We start from the raw sequence: 19,108 nt of genomic DNA on the forward strand, positions 1-19,108 counted from the left end.
TCTCTACCCTCCCAGGAAAAACGGAGCCAGTCGAGGTACCCGTGGGAGAAGAGTTGACCCCCCGGCAGAAGCAGGACGTCCGGGAAATGGTGGATCGGTTCCGGGACGTGTTCTCCCCGGACCCCGGATACACCACACTGGTGCAACACCGGATAATCACCGAGCCCGGGAAGAAGGTGAAGCTAAGGCCGTACCGCATCCCCGAAGCCCGCCGGGGGGCGATAGAGAGGGAGGTACAGAGTATGCTGGAGGCCGACATCATCGAACCCTCGACGAGCGAGTGGTGCAGCCCTATAGTGTTGGTTCCGAAACCCGATGGCTCGGTCAGGTTCTGCAATGACTTTAGGCAGCTCAACGCCATCTCAAAATTCGATGCCTACCCGATGCCCCGGGTGGACGAGATGATAGAGCGCATCGGGAGGGCCAGATACATCACCACCCTCGACTTGACTAAAGGCTACTGGCAAGTGGCAGTAGCCCCCGAAGACAGGGAAAAAACGGCCTTCACTACGCCCATGGGACTGTACCACTATAAGAGGCTGCCGTTCGGTCTCCACGGAGCCCCCCCCACGTACCAGAGACTGATGGACCAGGTACTACGTCCCCATCGAGAATACGCGGCAGCCTATCTGGACGACATCGTCGTGCACGGGGAGGAATGGGGGGCTCACCTCCAAAGACTGGAAGCCGTCCTGAAAGCTCTGCGAGGGGCGGGGCTGACAGCCAACCCCAAGAAATGTCGCCTCGGCCTCCGGGAAGCTGACTACCTGGGGTACACCATCGGCCGCGGCTGCGTCAAGCCCCAGGTAGGGAAAGTCGAGGCGATCCGGGAATGGCCCCGCCCCCGCACAAAGAAACAGGTACGAGCATTCATTGGGCTAGCTAGCTACTATCGACGGTTTGTTCCCCAGTTCTCTGCTCTTGCAGCACCCCTGACGGACCTAACAAAAAACCGGCTGCCAGATCGGATCGTATGGACGGCAGAGACCGAGGACGCCTTCGAGAAGCTGAAGGAAGTACTCTGTTCTGAACCAGTGCTGGTGACCCCGGACTTTACGCAACCATTGGTGGTACAGACAGATGCCTCCGAGACCGGGGTGGGTGCCGTCCTGTCCCAGCTGAGGGATGGAGAGGAGCACCCGATCACATACGTAAGCAGAAAATTATTACCGAGAGAAACGAGATACGCCACGGTCGAGAAGGAATGTTTGGCCATCAAATGGGCTCTGGGGGAGTTGAAATATTATCTGCTGGGACGACACTTTACCCTGGTCACGGACCACGCCCCCCTGGTATGGATGTCCCGTTCAAAAGACAATAACGCCCGGGTCACACGCTGGTTTTTATCCCTTCAACCATATGCTTTCTCTGTTGTCCACAGATCCGGGGCCGCTCATGGAAACGCGGACGCCCTGTCTAGACGGGACGCCCTAGGTTCCTGGAGCAGTCCTCCCCCCAGGTCGGATTTAAGGGGGGGGGTATGTGGCAGCCGGAGGGGCAACCTCAGAGGAGAAGTGGTAGAGGGACGATATTGCCGGACATGGAGGCGGAGCCCCATGTCAGGGAGTGGAAAAGAGCGCCAAACCACCATCAGCCCAAACAAGCAACACCTGAGGAGGAGAGCCGAGGGAGCGACCACACCCTATCGGAGGAGGAGGAGGGGACTATAAAAGGGCCCCGGACACAGGAAACTAGGAGAGAGTAGGAGTGGAAAGAGACGGAGACACAGCAAACGCATTGGAGACAACTGGCTTACCCCTTGATCACCCTGGAACGTCTGACTACCCGCCCGGCTCCCGACCCCTGCCTGTACGACTACCCTGCTCCTGCCCGCGCCCTGGACCGTATGAGGAATACCCGTTGTGCACCGAACCGTGGAAGTGAACCCCGACCATCCCTCTGGAAAGCGGACAGTGTATTGTTGAGTGTCTATCCTACCTCTATCCACTCTCTATCTTCAGTAAAAACCTCACTTGCACCATTTATCTACCGACTGGTTGTGTTTATTGGTCCGTGTTGTCGTGAAACCCCCTTGCCACCCCGGGGGCTGTCACAAAGGGTACATACGTACAGACAGATGGACGGTAGTACGGAGGGGCATAATCATAACGCCACCCAGCCATGGCTGTCGCTGTCGCAGAGGCATGAAAACATGAGCAGAACCTCTTTAACCATAGAAAAATAATTTACTGTTTACAGATGCCGAGTGCCTGAAATGTGAACACTGTCTCCACAATGTAACGAGAATACAGGCACACAAGGTCCATGTGTGTCTCTACTTATGTAAGTCCTGCAAAGGAAATGATAAAAATACATGTCGCTTTCAACAACCTTTTAGAGCGACTCATAGGAGCGTTTTCTCCTGTGCAGGAGGAGAAAACCCTCCCTTCCCTTTCTGCAGGATAACATCTTTTACCTTCCATCCATTACAAATCATTGTTCCTCTCGTTCACTACATCTAAGCAGCTACCAACCCTGATCACACAACCCAGCACTCCTGTTGTTTCTTCCAAACATCCATTAAATAAACCCTCTGCTCTTTCTAAACAGTGCATTCAGTCCCTCAAATCAGCACCCAGGTATTTTTCCAAACAACCTTTTCTTTATCGTTTTCATCATCTGTCCTTCCTTCCCCTTCTACTCCTCCTCCTCTACTTATCGACTCCATTTAATAGCATCCATTCTGAAGCTGGATGTTGAATGCCACCCAGTCCTCTAACATGTTGTTATCCCCCCCTTTCACAAAGGTCCATTAAATGCTTGAAATCACCCAAACATCTCATTCAGTGCATTTTTCCCTCCTCGGAAAAAAATAACCAGCAATTTATAATGTGCAATTCTTGTACTCAAGGATAGTCTCCCAATTAACACTTTGGTCCAGAGCGAGACATTTTCAACAACCAATGTCGGCATTTACATTAAATATGTAGTGGAAATTCATGGTGCTCAGAGGATGCATCTTAATGTTTTTTTGTAATCTCCCAACCTTTCCTCTACCACCACCATCAGGGCAATGGTCCTTTGAAAACAATGTGCAATGTTAACCTGGAATTATAGGCTACGGTTCCACTATGTATACACATCAACTATATCATTTATTCATCAGTTTGTTCAAACAAGCTTTCATCTGTTTGATGATCTACATGCACTTATGGAGCACATAATACGGAATGCCTAAACGTTGTGAGTGTGGTTTCTATTGTTGTGAAGATGCTCGTGTGTGTGTTTGCGTGTGTGTGTCTATGGAAACTAATCACAGTGCTTTGCATTTCGTTTTGGCAGGTTTAAGCTGCTGTCTGATAGACAACACTGAAATGCAACACATAGCAAAAAGCGCAATAATTCCCTCACCATATATTTTTCATTGAATTATGTCATCGTAAAGGGTTACACAAATATCAAATAAATACAACAGTCTGGATTGTCTTTCGCTTTTTTTCATTGTTTAATTCGTTTTAAATGTTAAAATTCTCTATAAAGATGCAAGTGAACATAATCCAAAAACAACATGGAGGCTGCTCGTACCGCTGTAATCTGCATTCATCAATGTGTGCTTTTTAAAATGTATTTTAGTTTTTATTAATTTTGCCAGCTGCTGTATGTTTACTTTGATGTCAATACTAGTGTGCCAATATATCCACATTACAAACACAGCGGAATCTGAAACATGAGACATAAACTCTTGGTCTGGCTGCTTCAATATGCTGGTACCAAAACACTTTGGCTTTCTAAAACAGACAACATACTGCTCCTCCATTTCTCTCGCTCCCGCCCCCCCCCCCCCCTATTTCCACTCTTCAGCCCAACTTTTTCTGATCTTCCCATCATCTCATCTATGAAATCAGAGCATTCATTGGAGCATCAAAAGCATTTCACCTCTTCCCCTTCCTATACTTATCTACCAAGAAAGCGCTTCCTCTTCTGCATCGTCCTGTGACTTGTGTGTTGACTTTGTACAGGCTAGACACACAGAACAACCAAACGTATGCCTCGTACAGACATGTTTATACAACTCACACTTAATTCGATTTCCTACTGCTTCCTGCTGGATTTCACAATTAACTTGAATGTTAACCCAAAATGAAAGTCCTGATTTTTTTGGACCTACCACCTTCTCTGTCATTTGAGTTATTTAATCTATCATACCATTAGTTTTCAGATTGATTTTGTTCCTTCCAGACAACCACTGACTTCAATCATTTTCTAGGAATATTCGATTCCAGGAAATTGACCATTAGAGGTGAAAAAGTATTACATTGACAAGCTATGTCATGTACAAGATTATTAAATAAACAATAAAACCTGGGTATTTGGAATTTGGTTGTTTAATTAGTTGAAACGGTTGTTTGTCAGTTCAGATGCCAGGGTGTCCTTAAATGCACCATGAGGGAGTTTTCAGAACTGTAACCTTGGACACAAAAGGGGGAGGATGATCATGAATTGAGCATTACATTTATTCTTGACCTGTGTGAAAAAGCTGTAGTGCAAGTTAAAGATTGTTTTATCAATCTGAAGAAGAATTGGTTTACAGTTTACAGTCATATGAACACAAATAATTCATCTCCATGACAATTTAGCAATAGAAAGGCCACAAGAAAATGTAAGGTGGACCTTGTATTGGGAAAGTTTTTGTTAACCTCATATTTCCTCGGTTGAGATTTGATTTTCATGCTCAATTCATCGTTTTCTCTTTTTTTGTAGAAAGTTGCGTTACTTCATCCTCTCCTTGACTGTTTCTTGTCAAAAGGATGACAAAGCTTTCATCATCTCCAGCAACTTTGAAAGCTCTGCAAACTGATTTCCTCAGCTCTCTGAAATGAACCCAAAACAACTGCTGTATTGAAGGTAGAAAATTCTATTTTGGAATGTAAGAAAGCACCGGTTTGGTGAGCGTTATCTGGAAGGGGAAATAAAACTTCTTTCTAAAACTCATAATGAAACATCGAACCCCTCTGTCATTTTCTGTCCCTGTTCAATGGAATCGTCAAAGCCCTCTGGAGTGCATACAACTATCCTTTTACTGTTAAAAGTGGCCTTCCATCAAAGTTGTTTCTGTCTGGATATTTTATTCATGAGAGAGTTTGCTCAAACACTCACCTGCCTGTGAGTGTGCATTTAGAGCAGGGCCTAATACGATTTTTGGTTGGAACGCCAGACTCTCTTTATTGATCTGTCCTCCCTCAGCCTTTTATTTATTACCTCCAGCTGTTCTTTAAGATTCAATGAAGGGAGTCTGGGGACAAAGTCAGACAACTCAAACAGTAGGCAATAGATGCAATCGGGTAGTCTCAGACAATGCTGCGTCACCTTTAAAGCTGTACCACTTTCAGCCTCGCTTTGTTTCCTGTTGGTGGAAGGGCAGGACATCTGATCTGCATGCAGAAACAGTGGAATTTGAATTGAAAAGATCAATACGACCGGCCTTCTAGCAGGGTGTGTCCAGAGAAACCGGACAGGTCAATGTTAGATGTTTTTCCACAGTCCTTATCCGTATCATTTGGTATAAAGAGCTGAACGTTGCCCTTCCCCTAGTTAGTCCTTGCTCCCCTCGCCTCAGGAACTTTGTTTGGTCAGTATTTCTGAAAGCTTAAAACGTGTGTGGAGTAAGTCCTTAAAAAATAAAAAACTATTTTGTTAGCATTAAAATAGTCGTCCACAAATTTGCCTTCAGTCATCAGAATCAATGTAGCAGAACCAGAACCTGTTTTTTTGGGTACAAATACGATCGAATGCAGCTTTTGTTTGACTGGAGTAGTTTCGATACTACTTGTTACTGGGTTATTTGATACCCAGCCCTAACCAGGATACAGCGAAGTCCCCTAAAATATAATAATATACATTTCGTGCAGGTGTAGTGCAACTGGTTGCAAGTGGTTGAAATTTATGGGAATTTTCCAAGTGTCTCTTTTTGTGACAATTAAGTTAAAATAGCTGTGAAAACATACAATTCAAATGATCAAATTGCACGGTCAAGTGTGCAATCTTTAATTTTTCCATAAACTACAGGACTTTTAGTTTTTTTTTTTTATATAAGGCCAACATTTTTTCTGATGACCTTATGGAAATAGTAAATGTCTGGAGTACCACTTGAGTACACCCAAACCTGTGTGATCAACTTTTCATTGGAAGCTGTGTTCCATCTTCAGTGGATTTGGGTCATAACTGAAGCAAGTTTTGATAATCACGCTTTTTTACAAACTTCAATTCAATTGAAAACTAACAAATTCAACCTGCATCTCACTTGATCCATGTGAATTTGTCCAACTTGGATGCTGGTCACACCAAAAAAAAAAAAATCAGCATTCACAAATAAGACTACAGCAAAGGTCAGTGGACAAAGTGCCCAAATGTAACAACAGAAAGCGCAACAAGATGTTCTGAAATATAACTGAAGATGTCTCATCGGGACTCTAATGTGGTTTGGCAAAAAGGGGACAAATGCTTTATATAGGTAGAGTAAAGGGATGTTGAGAGTGTGGAGTGTGGAGGCAAAATGGTGTGGGGTGTGCACGAACGAGTTCCATCCATCAATCCAGTTTACACCGCTTATCTGATTGTGGTTTGTGGTGGTAGGAGGCTTTGCGAGGTAGCCAGACACATTTGTCAAACCCTGCCTGCTTTTCCCTCCTACACACACAATATATAATCACCAGGCAACATGGATACCATTTTGAGAAATGATAGCAGGCATTTTTCCTCTGCAGCTCTTTCTGAGGAGAGAGCAATTACAAGGTCATTGTGGGACTAGTGTTGCTGCTTCAGGGCAGGCTGAGGTCTCTGAGGCTGTTACAGAGAGAGAGAGGGGTGATGTCAGTGGCAGAGGTCTGTCTGTTTGTCTGGTATATATACCATTCACTGTCTCCCCTTAATTTCACTCTGCTCTTTCGCTGTCTGTGGTGGCGTAAAGCTTGACAAAGAAAGTCTTTACCTGTAGGAAGGGGATGCAAAGGGCATAAAGTCCTGCACAGCCATTATAGAATGACACACTGGGAGTCATGTGTAGGTTTTGCTGCTGGAACCATCATGCAAGGACAGCTAACACACAATCTTAGTATGAATCTGAGTATGACAGGAATTCAAAAAGACACATCCAGGAATTCATCCATTTGGGGGAAATAGTTTTTCAATTAGATTTGTCAGAAAAGGCTCTGCTCTCTGATGAAGCTCTCAAAGAATTTGGATCTGCCTGCAACAAGGATTTGCCCCATCATATGAAATCATATCATATGAAATCATATTAAAACACATGAACAGTATTTTATATTGAATTCAGGGATATATTAATTACCAATGGATTTTAGCATGTGCTAAAAATTGCAAAAGCTAAGCTGAGGCAGCTGAGGCCTGCGAATATTTAGCATAAAACTGTTTATTATGGCAACTATGTGAATTGGACCGCCCCTTGTAAGCAGCCAAGCAGCGTATGTCTCTTATTGTGAAAGGTTAGAATGGAAAGAGTGGCTCTGATACGCGTTGCCTTCTTCAGTGTTGAAAGAAGTAATAAAGTTGACCGTTCGGACTATGGAGCCTTCGTGTAGTTGAACACTATTGTGTACATTTTGAATAGGCCAGTTGCACTCAGGGTGGTTGGTTGATGCCTTTATTGGCAGCACGGAAGCTCAGCAGAGAAAGGGCTCAGGGTATAAAGCCCTCCCTGTACACCTGTATGAATACGACTGGACTAGTGATACCAATCAGCTTATGCAAACATGACTTCAGTGCTCTCCAGAACTAGTAAATATGACTATGCTTCAGGATTGAATTCATGACAAGTGGCGATTTTGACCAGAGACACTTTTGGACCAAATATTTGCACAGACATGATCATCCTCACGCCTAAAAATCATCAAATTGTTTAATCAAGGTATCAGTTGTCAGTCCTGAAGTGCATGTATGGATGTGTGTGGCGATAAATAGAATAGAAACCCAAAAGAAGAGTGTGATGCTGGTGGATGACAGGATCTCCTCTCCCAGAGAGCCAGGCTGCCAAATGAAGAAGGCCATTAAGGGGAGAGCCGCACCAGCACAGGTGCAGCTCATTGCGTTCGACGCAGTATATTATAATTATACCTACTGTTAAACAATAGAGGTTTTTGTTTTTTTGCTAATGGCTGTTATGCTTGAGGCTATTCTGTTAATATGTCAAAAAAAAATTCCCTAGACAAATGCAATTCAATAAAACAATAGTTACATTGAGACAACACAGTCGTCCCCAGCGTCTGTCTCTCTGCCTCCTCCCATTTTGTCTTCCATCATTAATTCCATCTCTTCTCCCTTCTGCCACTGATCATTGCTCATTAGTCATAGCTGGTTCTATTTCTAGATCAGCTAATTGCATGGTTACTAATTACAAATACATATGCAGCTGTTTTTGACTGCATGTGAGTCAGATTAAGTGTTTGCATTAGTTGCAGCCATTCAAAACTCTGTTAGGGATTCCAGTTTCAATTTAAAGGTTTGCGTGTGTCCATGATAGCGATGATAATGTTTGTGTATGCCTGTGCAGGGATAGATTAATGAGTGACCGTCCTCCTCTGCTGCCTGGAAATGATTTCAGTGTAATTGTATTGCTGTAATTGTGTCATGGCGTCAACTTGGCTTTATCATTACCGTTCTCAAGCAGAGCCAAGATCATGTGACGTAGGCAGTGATACGTGTACAATCTTTTTTGGTTTGCTCTGTGGAAGCCAGCATGCACAAAGACAGTGAAAGCACCACTCCTGCTGAGGCAAAACAACCGTTACTGTAGTGCAAACATGTAGTTATAAAGGCTTATCGCTGTGCTGTCATAAAGACATAATGGCAAACTGTTCCTTGATACTATATGTTGCTGTCGCACTGTGGCTGTGAAAAGATCTCCCGGCCACAGAGTCAGCCTCCTGCTGTGGTGACTGAATGACTGTATCATAAAGAGGACCCAGATATAATAGATCACATGTGGAGAACAGAGAGTTGCTTTTGCTGTCTATGAACAGCCCTGCTCACCGTCTGTTAATTCGGTTGCGTCACCCTCTGTCGTTCACGTGTGTTATTCATGGGTAGACAAAATATGATGTTCATACTTTGCTGCCAAATAGATTATCTGCAATATTTCAAAAGGTGGAAATAGATATTTCTGAGGTTAAAGCAAAAGTTGTGACAGTTAATGGCCTGAAGTTTATAATCGCCATTCAAAACTTGCTTTCCAGCCCATGTATCACAGATGCTATCCGTGGTGCTGAACTCATGCTGGTTTTGTAATTGTGGCTTAGTTAAATGCAATTTACCTGATTTGACTTTGTTTGACTTTACAATTGACTTGGCTTTACACTCCCTTAAGAATGTTAATGTTTCTGAACGAAAATATATTTCATGACTACGTTTGATATCAGCTTTGAATCATGCTTGCAGAAACACACAATACAAACCAGTTCGATGCATGACACAATGTGCAAAATGGATCGAATAAAGTCTTGGTTACAATCTGGAACCAGACTGCAAGATAAGAGCTCTGGGGCATGTCCGACGGTGGGACATTTCATAGCAAACTGCCCATTCGGGTTTGATTTTTCTCAAGTACTAATGGAAAATGTGTCCCAATGCTGATGTTAGAGGAAAGATCCCCTCACCATCACCTTGTGGGGAGCATGAGGATCCAAAGTAAATGTAGTGCAAATCTGACCAATTTTGTCAGGGTATTGTAAAGGACCAAAGTGTTTGTCGAGATGGGGATTTAACCTGACATGGTGCTGTGTCAAAGGACAGGGATCACAATTATAATGAGTATTTGTCTCTCTCTGGGAACCATAAATATCTTTTGCAAATCTTTTGTTGATCTTGTAATGTTTAACCAGTGTCTGGTAGATCGACAAAGCAACCAATTGAAGACAATCCACATAAGAAACTCAATACATGAGAAGCAGCCATCTATAGTATCCATGTGCCGCAAATACAGGAAATATCGAAACGCCGAAAACAGATGACCCTCAGTGCTGAAAGGGCGACATTGGGAAATTGGTTTTACCTTTTCCTCTCAGAACTACTTTGAAACCTGTGAGCAGCAGCTCTGAATAACGATTTTAAAAGGTCAACTGGTTGTTCACTCTCTTATTTTTCGTATTCTTCTTCTGGAGATATTTCTCCCTCTTGCCTCGAAGTGTCCTCACTGTTATTGTTGTGAGACAGTTTATTTGTTGACACAATGTAATAATGTCTGTTTATTTTATGATCGTAATCTTGTGTGCATGGTCAGTTAGCCATGTACTAGTCTATTATTTATATTCATTAATTTACTCACATCCGCGATGTAGCTCCTGGATCATGGGATGACAATAAGATAATGGATTCCTGAGTCTGTCCTGAGGCTTGGTGCTATTTTATGGAGGTAATTATATTGCCTGGGAGGCGGCAATACCTTAAAGGCTAAAGGCAGGGAACAAATGTCTCTTTCACGCAGTCAATGCCACAAATTGCATGAAAGATTCTAAGATGATTGCCTGCAGTATTGCTCTGCAAGATGTGCTCAAAAAAAGTTGCCGTTGTATGTTTCTTCAAACCACGAAATGCAATGCACACCAAACGTAAATAAATAACTGATCACAGAGGACTTTCTTACATCACGTAACAAGCTTCACAACGTTACATGACAAGTGTAAAGTCAGCGTTTACCTTTTCTTCACAGTGGTCTCCTTGGTGAAAGTCCTGTATCTGTTTCATCCATCCTCCACCACTTCTATCCTCCCTTCGTGGACTTTTCGGCTCTTTATATTTACATTATAACTTTCCATAACGGCAGCTCAACATCATTTTCTCTGCGTGTTGCTAACTGTAACACGTCACCTGCGCTTCCCAAATGCATGCATTAGATAATATATAGAATGTATTATCTCTTTTCATTCTATCTCCAGAATGCATATTGTCAGGCAATGTGAATATTTAGTGAATCTGTGGATTAATACAAGCATCTTCCACTGAACCTGCACATTAGGAAGTTGATTAACTTAACTATTTAGAGAGTGAGGAAGCAAACTAGCTTAGTTTGGGTTTGTGGCTAAATCTGGTCAATCAAGCTCTTAACATATATGATCTCTTATTAATTCTTAATTAAGCTTTTTTCTTCTTTAACATAATTTATATACGTAAAAAAACGCTTGTAAAAATATAGGATTTAAATGATCAGTGTAGTGTTTCTAACAAGAAAATCTACACAAAATATGACTACGTCATTATTGAATGCATTGATTGTGATTTGTACCAAATGAGTCTGAGACAAAAAAATGTAAAGAATAACAATGAGTCACACATGTCCATCATTTATTTATTAATATCATATGCAGAGAAAAATATACAATTTAAAATTCAAGCTTCAGCAAAAAGTCTATGCTTTAACGACAAGCCAGCTAGCATGGTAGTTCAGTCTGCCATCTGCAGAACAGGAACATTAAGTTGATGTAGCTACAGCCAGAGTGATGTGATACAAACAGCTCTGTCACCTGACTCCAACCGATTACAACCGATACTCAAATCCCACTCATAGCAAATTGTGACCGGATAGCATCAGCCAATATTTAAATCAACATAACGATATCACATTTCAGCATTCAGCCGATGCTCTGACGTAGTCCCGACCCTAACATGAGATAAGAACCGTAGAGACGACTTCCAACTTTTGTGATCAAAGCCAAATTGTGTAAGCGGATTTGTGGTTGAAAATAGGTAAGGAGTGGGGCCTTGACAGCAACAACAGCAAAAATGTCTTTCATTTTTGAGCCCTAAGAACTGTTTCACTTCATAACTCAGGCAGTGAGCAAAATGCAGTAGTAATACATAGATACATACTGGACAGTTTCCCGCACAGCAAAAAACACAAGGCGACACTGTTTTTCTCTTTTGATAGCAATAATAGTAATAACAACATCAACATTGTATGTTTTTTTTTTCCTCGATTTGGATTTTCAACAGTTTTTTCATTTGACATTCATGTGGTCTGTAAAATGTAAACAAATGAACGGAATCTCCCTGCGTTCAGATGCACGGAGGTAACAATACGTACCATTACGGTTAGCAAGAAATAGTTTGTATTTATACACCAAGAATAACAAGTGAAAGAGGTCAGACGTTAAACTAATTTCATACTTTTACATCAGTGTAATATTAAAACAGAATGTTTGTACAGAGCTAACAGACAGTATAACTATGCTCACTCTGCGTTGTTAAACGGAAGGATTTTGTCCTCTTTGAGTCTTTTTTATGTAGTTTTGTGCTACAAAAAAACACCAAACAGTAATACAAAATATTGTAGCGCCTTCAGTTTAAACATAAACAGTTAAGCACAAAGAGCCGAACAGCTGCGCTATAGCTTCGCCTTGATTAAGGTGAATCATGTCCAAGCAAGTGTCCTCGATGCTCTGAACATTTTTACTACACAAAGTCTGCTAGGTTGTACAAAAGACGACCACTATAAGCTTTTTCAATGTTTGTTTGTGAACAGTGGTTTCCTGATGTTTAATAATACACCTTGAGCACTGATTTAGAACAATGCTTAAACTGTTGACTTAAACTTCTTTTTAGCTTTCCCCATGAACCAAATGTCACAAGTTTTCTTTGTGGCCATATACAAAACAATGTATCAGGGAGATTATGTTTAAACTACTGAAAATATGAAATATAATAATCACGCAATTTTGTCTTTTTATATTAAAATTGTATTCTTGTCATTGAGGAGGTTGGTCTATGGCGTTTTGCCGGTTACGCTCGTTGTTTTCTTACTTTTTCTTACTTACATTTTTTTTTCGTACGCCCTCCGGAGTTTCACAGAACACTGCAACGAACGGCGGATTGAGCACAAACGACATCGGTTAAATTTGTTTAGGTGTGCTTTACCTTCACACTCAAAGGTAAGAACCAAAGTGACAGCATGCGGTTTTATTGTAAAAAGTTTAAGGAAGAAGAAAAAAAGAAAAAAAACACTTTCCTAAAATGCCAAAAGGGTCAATGACACTAGATTCAACACTGATATTTCAGCAATTAGTAATAAAGTAGTTACACCCTCAATGTATGGGTAAAGACAGCTATTCCAAGAAATACAAACTCAAAATTGAATTTTTCTCTGTCTTCAGAAGCTTTATGAATACAGGTCTGGACTAGTATAAACTAACAGCAAAGCACCAGTAAAAACTAAAACACATCTTATCCAGACAGAGAGCGAGCTTCAGTTAGCAGACTTCACTTGATATTTAAGGCAATGTAAGTTCATAGAATGGTTCCTCTCAAACAAAAGAAGATTATTTACGATTTATATATCGTAACTGCAGGAAAGAAATTGGTTTGCACATAACTTAAAACAATACAATCGACAGCAAATCCACAAACGTTCGTGACCGCAAATGGTGTCATCTTTCTATCGTGAAATTCATCAAAATGTAATTTTTTTTAAAACAAACAAACATTTTAAATTAAAAGTAAGGACATCTGAACCAATCAGAAATGAATTATAAATTACAAATTATATGAAGAGATACAAATTGAAAAAATGAAAGGGGACACCAACCCTAAAACAGAATCCACATGTTAATTCTTAAGGCCTGGTCAGTTTAACCGCTATTTGGCTCACGAGAGCTGCAGCCAACCATTTTATTATCCAAAGTATACAACTGCAAAAATGTGAAATTGAATTTCTATTTGTTTAATCCCTCAAAGCAAACAATGATTTTAACAAAGAAAGAATTCAAATTAATACCACAATTGTCCATAATCTTAAACATACAGCAGACTCAGACATTGAAATAGAAGCAGTTTCTGGAGTGAAACTATTGACTGCTTATGAGGAGCTGATTTTATTTAAGGACCAATAACCAAAACTGAGATATAAATGTTAAGATTATGAAGCTATGAATCAGAAAATGCAACTGACATTTCAACTTTTTTTAATCTTTATGTTAAAGATAATTTTATATTTGTAATGAACATTAACAGGAAAATGTGTAAAGACAATTTCCGAACATTTTGCAAACATTTAGTAAAAAAATGTAAGGTAGGTAGGTAGTTTTTGGTCATCACAATAGGGCTCATATAAAAACTGCTACGAATAGAACTACGAAAAAGCCACAGTTAGACTTATGTGAGAGACACATTTCCAGTTAAGAACAGACATAAATCATAATATATTCATCATTCCATCATAATGGTTCATATTTTTCACAACTGTCTATTTCTTTCAGTTCAAGTATCAAGTGTCCCAGAAGATGTCCAACAGTTGGAATACTGCATCTAGTCTAATGCTGTCAGTATTATTTCCCAAACTGTACAGGAACATAAGAATACCTGATGTGGTTTCTGTTTCGGAGTTGATTTCCACTTTAAGACACGAAGAAGAGAGAGAGAGCCCCTTTGTCCCTTGAAGTGGGGTCAAAGCACTGTGAGCCCGATATTCTGCTTTGCCACTGTGGTGCTGGGAGTCAAAATGAAAATCTCACAGCACTCTTTCCCAACCCCGCCCAATGTAATTGTCCCCACCTCAAAATATCTCAAACCCAGAGTTTACCGCCAACATTCCCAATCCCAACCTTGTCTTGGAGCCCCATCAGTTTCACCTCTGATTTCCCAAACCTGACAGCACACCCATGTGTTTGATTTTCAAAGCTGATTATATTCCCTCTGTATATAGGGGTCATGGGAAATTAAAACGCAAGCTGCAAGCATGCTTATAGTATTTCAACAGGGTATTTCAGATTGTATCATAACTGTTTTTAGAGAAATATCTGATATTCTCATTGTTATATCAGACATTTCCTTTCTACAGTGGGTCAGATTAAATGGCTGTTGTCAAATAGATGAACAGTGAACAGTGTTAGCTAGTTACCAACTGAGCCTGCAATAGATCATCAGGGCTGGATATCAACATATGCTTCCAACTATACACAAATTTAAAAGAACCATACCTTCACTAAAAAAATATCCCTAAGATTCCTCTTTCCTGAAAGCAAATTTTGGTTTCTTTATGCTTATAAACTTCTTAGTAATATATTTGAAATTTGTTTTAGATGAAGAGCTGTAGGCGATAGGTTGCAAAGCGAGGTAACCAACTACTTTCACTTTTACTGTTAATCATGCCGTGTGCAGCATACAATCCAATGATGGTTGTTCACATAAAGATGGAAAAGACCAATTATTGCCTGACTTCTTTATTGAATCAGCAACAGTTTGTTCTGCTGCCACCAAACTTCTGGGATTGTTGTATTAAACAGCATTTGCTGTTAGGAGTGAAATCTTAAGGATTGCAGCATCACGTTGGTTTCTGTTTGTGCTCAAACAAAATACAAAGATTTAAAAATTTGGATTCAATAAGAGCTGGAATTAGTAAGCAGAAGTATAAATGATAGGCAGCCCTACTTATCATCATTACTAGCAAACATTCATGTTTTTTTTTTCAACTAACTGGAAATGTTGGCTCAACTGGCCAACTGCATTGTGCTGAATGACTCAGGTAGTTAGCTATCAGGTTTAGAATAATGTCTATTTCCTTGTGTTCATTTTTAAACAAATTGTGTTGAAAAGTTTCACGAGAGATGTTTGGTTCAATTGTAAATATCTTGTATGCGTGTTTCAAAAAATGAGGATTGTTTTTAAATTTCCATTACAATGAAGAAGAACTAATTCATTACAACTAATCTCATATTTGTTATTTGACAACTTCTGCATTTCAGATTTGCTTAAAACAAATATTTCAAACGGCTTTTATGAATACGTTTTTTTGCCCAGGTCATGTAGATAAAATAAAAAAGATTGTGTTTGTGGCAAAAATTCGCAAGTCCGAGGTGCAAAATTGGGTAACTACCCTCAGACAGGCTAATTTACATTTGTGGACACACCACAGAGAGGCACTGTCATTCATCTTATGTAGCAAGAACAAGAAGAAGGATTAATACCCAGGCTGGGCTTGTCCCAAACACTGATTTTGTTGTTCACTTTTTGCTGTTTTTTCAGATTACCACCCTGGGAGTTTTTCCCCAGCCCCAAACTCCTAAATCATCCACACCCCACAGGTGACCAAGTTTTCAAAACAACACAAAAACTCTCAGAAGCTAGTTTGACAGGGTTTCTCAGGCTTGATTTGCTTCAGAACACATTGAGAAATGTTGCCCCTATGATAAATACCATTCATGTGACCCATTCAGGGTCCATACACACAGTTTAAGAAGTATTGTTCAAGAGCAGCTTGCAGCACATAGTTATGTTTCTTATGCCAGCTGTTATTTTACATCCAACTTCATGTCTAAAGGCTGAAATATAACATCATACTTTGATTGCCCAGTCCTTATAAGGGCTTACAGCAGAATATTACCATTATCGAGACCCATCTTTAGAGAAACCAACATATACCCCGTACTGGGATGACTGGAGCACAGGAAGTTGGTAATTCTGAAACATCAACGGATAAAGATACAATTAACTGTAATGAAAGTGTTTATTCTCTATTTCACAGTTCCAGAAAGCCTAAGTATTCATTGGCTTCTTCAGTATGTGGTCCTTACCGCCAGATAGCCAAGATCTGTGCTTCCAATGTTGAGTATATTCTTTCTACAAGCACCAAGTAGGGCATTGTGTTTTTAAAATTGTTTGGTATATGCACCCACTCTATTACATCTATAATATGGTCTCTACAAATGACTCTCCCCAACCTCTGCCTTCTCATACCCAAGTACAGAGTCAGGCATCTTTCTAGAGATGCAGCAACAGATACCAGACTCAGGCTTTTTTTTGGAGCTGAAGTGTCAAACAATGGTGTTACCTCTTTTGTGTTTACGTCCACCAAGATAGTTGGATGAAAGTCTTACTTTCCAAAATATATGACTGCCTCAGTGGAGTTAGGACCATAGTCATTCCTTGATCCAGGATCCAGAATGGTCTGAGCTGCTCCCATATCTGGCACTATCTCCTTCCTAGATGGCCACACCCATCCCACCAAAGCTTTCAACGTATTCAATTTCCCTCCACCCATATACTATAAGCACGATATGTTTACCATCCTTATCTGTGTTCTTAAATTCTTTTCCTTTCAACCCCATCCTCCTCATCGCCCTCCCCCCCGCCCCAAGCCAGTCTTCTAGTTGGGGGGCGGGGGGGCTCGTGCCGCTAGAGAGCTGTAATCTGAGTCAATTCTGTGTTGGAGTTCCCTGTCCCGTGGTTCTCTTCCCTCTGTTTGGGGTCTACCCCCACCAAGGGGAGCTCCACGCCTAGTCATGCGGGATTAGGCGTCCCTCCTCCTGACCCCCTGCCATCAGCCTTGCAGCTGTAAGCAGCCGCCACCTCCCTAGCAATGCTCCTCATCCTGCCCGACTGTTGGGTGTCGAGGCGGAATGGCGAGGGTTTGCAGAACTCCCGGAAGCAGCGCTTGAAGTTCTCATCCAGGAAGGCATAGAGGACAGGATTCAGGCTGCTGTTGACGTAGCCCAGCGCGATGCAGAAGTGCATCAGGACCAGTGTGAACAAGCTGGTCAGGTTGAAGCCCAGAGACTGAGCCAGGACCATGATCTGGATAGGTGTCCAACAGACGACAAATGCTGCCACCACCACCAGGACCATCCTGGTGATGCGCCGCAGGTTGCGGTCTTTTTCCTTGGAGCCAGACAAGATGCGAACGTTGCGCAGGCGCTTGACCATCAGGCTGTAGCAGATGCTGATGATAGCAACGGGGATGAGGAAGGAGAAGAGGAAGATACAGGTACCGAAGACAGGATCCCAGTGAGTCCTTGGTTCAGGTAAAACCATGATGCACTCAACGCCTAGATGTATTGGAGAAGAGGAAGAGAAGAAAAGAGATGAAATAAAGAAGTTAAATATGTGGTGAGGAAAAAAATTGTCATTCGAGACTGAACATGTAGGGTACAGCCTTGTAGCAACAGAGTAAGTCCAGGATGTCTTTAGTTAGTTGGCATAAAGACTGGAAGAAGGGAGAAACTGCTAGTATTGCTCTCTTAAAAGTGAAACAAATACTATCAATCATATAATCGGTTCCACTGGAGCTATTTCTTGAGCAGTCAGTGACCAATAAAGCTGTGGTGACTCCTGGATTGCCTGGTGACTAGCTTGCTATCAAAACAGCTGTAACCAATCCGGTCCCTATACTCCTTGTCTGTGTGCTAAGCGAGACAAAGTATCGATGCAGAGGAAATTGATATCTGTTTTCGAATCTGACTGATGAGTATTTCGAAAAAGAACCCTTTTTTTCACACACTGTACTTAAACCAGGATAAAGCCTACTTTGTTTATTACAGGGAACGATGTGGATGATGTCTGAACAATAATTGTTCATTAAAAATGCAAATTACTAATATACATTAGGCAGTGATACTAATAATAGAAGACATGCATGCATAATTACAGAGAATAAAAATGAATTTGCATCTATAGTAGGCTATGATTATATAGGTACATAGAAGCAAACATGTGGCAGGACCTAGAGTGATGCTGCTAGCAAGGTTATAAACAGAATTTTCTTTTAATCAATTCTCAGCGAAGTTTGATACATTTACAGATTTGAAATACCAGTCATCTTGGGTTATCATTTCATGTCTTCAACAATCTTACATTGATTTTTTTCATGTGAAAATGTTTCACATTGGTAACATTTTACATTGTTGAAATGTAAGTATTAAACTTTCATGGCTGCATACAATTTTGTAAAACTTGAAAATCTGCCATTTGGAACTTATAAGCATTAAAGCATTGAACTGCCTCCAGCAGCAAATTAATACTGTCTTCCTTAGTGAGCCCCGTGTAATGAGACAAAGAAAGAAACATCTCACGTACATACTTATTTTCTGACAATCCATTTTACAATCCCTCATGAGCACAACTTCCAATAAATCATTGTCCCACTTGAAGCGATACTTTAAAACCATAATCTTCTACAATTAGCTGTGATGGTTTCCATATTTTGAAGTATTAAAGGTGCTAAACTCCAAATTCAGAGCATATCTATTATTGAGGGATTACCTCCACAAGGCTCTTAACATGGCGACAGCTGAGCCGGCAGCTAGCCATTAATCATGCTAGCAGTTGATCGTGCTAACAGCGGTAAATGTGTAAACAATAGGGGTGTAATGGTACGCGTATTCGTATTGAACTG

At 41.1% G+C, this 19,108-nt stretch overlaps 1 protein-coding gene across 1 annotated transcript in view; it reads right to left on the reverse strand.

Moving 5' to 3' along the window:
- Nucleotides 1-17,217: 17,217 nt before the first annotated feature.
- Nucleotides 17,218-19,108, reverse strand: part of oprl1 (opiate receptor-like 1) — a gene marked incomplete at both ends in the record, with an annotated part of 37,349 nt that continues 35,458 nt past the window's right edge. Inside the window, one exon of the mRNA XM_079273826.1 lies at nucleotides 17,218-17,762. Within this exon, the coding sequence (XP_079129952.1) occupies nucleotides 17,218-17,762 (545 nt within the window). The remainder of the gene's footprint in view (nucleotides 17,763-19,108) is intronic.

Source organism: Melanostigma gelatinosum (assembly GCF_949748355.1).
Source record: "Melanostigma gelatinosum genome assembly, chromosome: 8".
In the NCBI taxonomy this organism is placed as follows: domain Eukaryota; kingdom Metazoa; phylum Chordata; class Actinopteri; order Perciformes; family Zoarcidae; genus Melanostigma; species Melanostigma gelatinosum.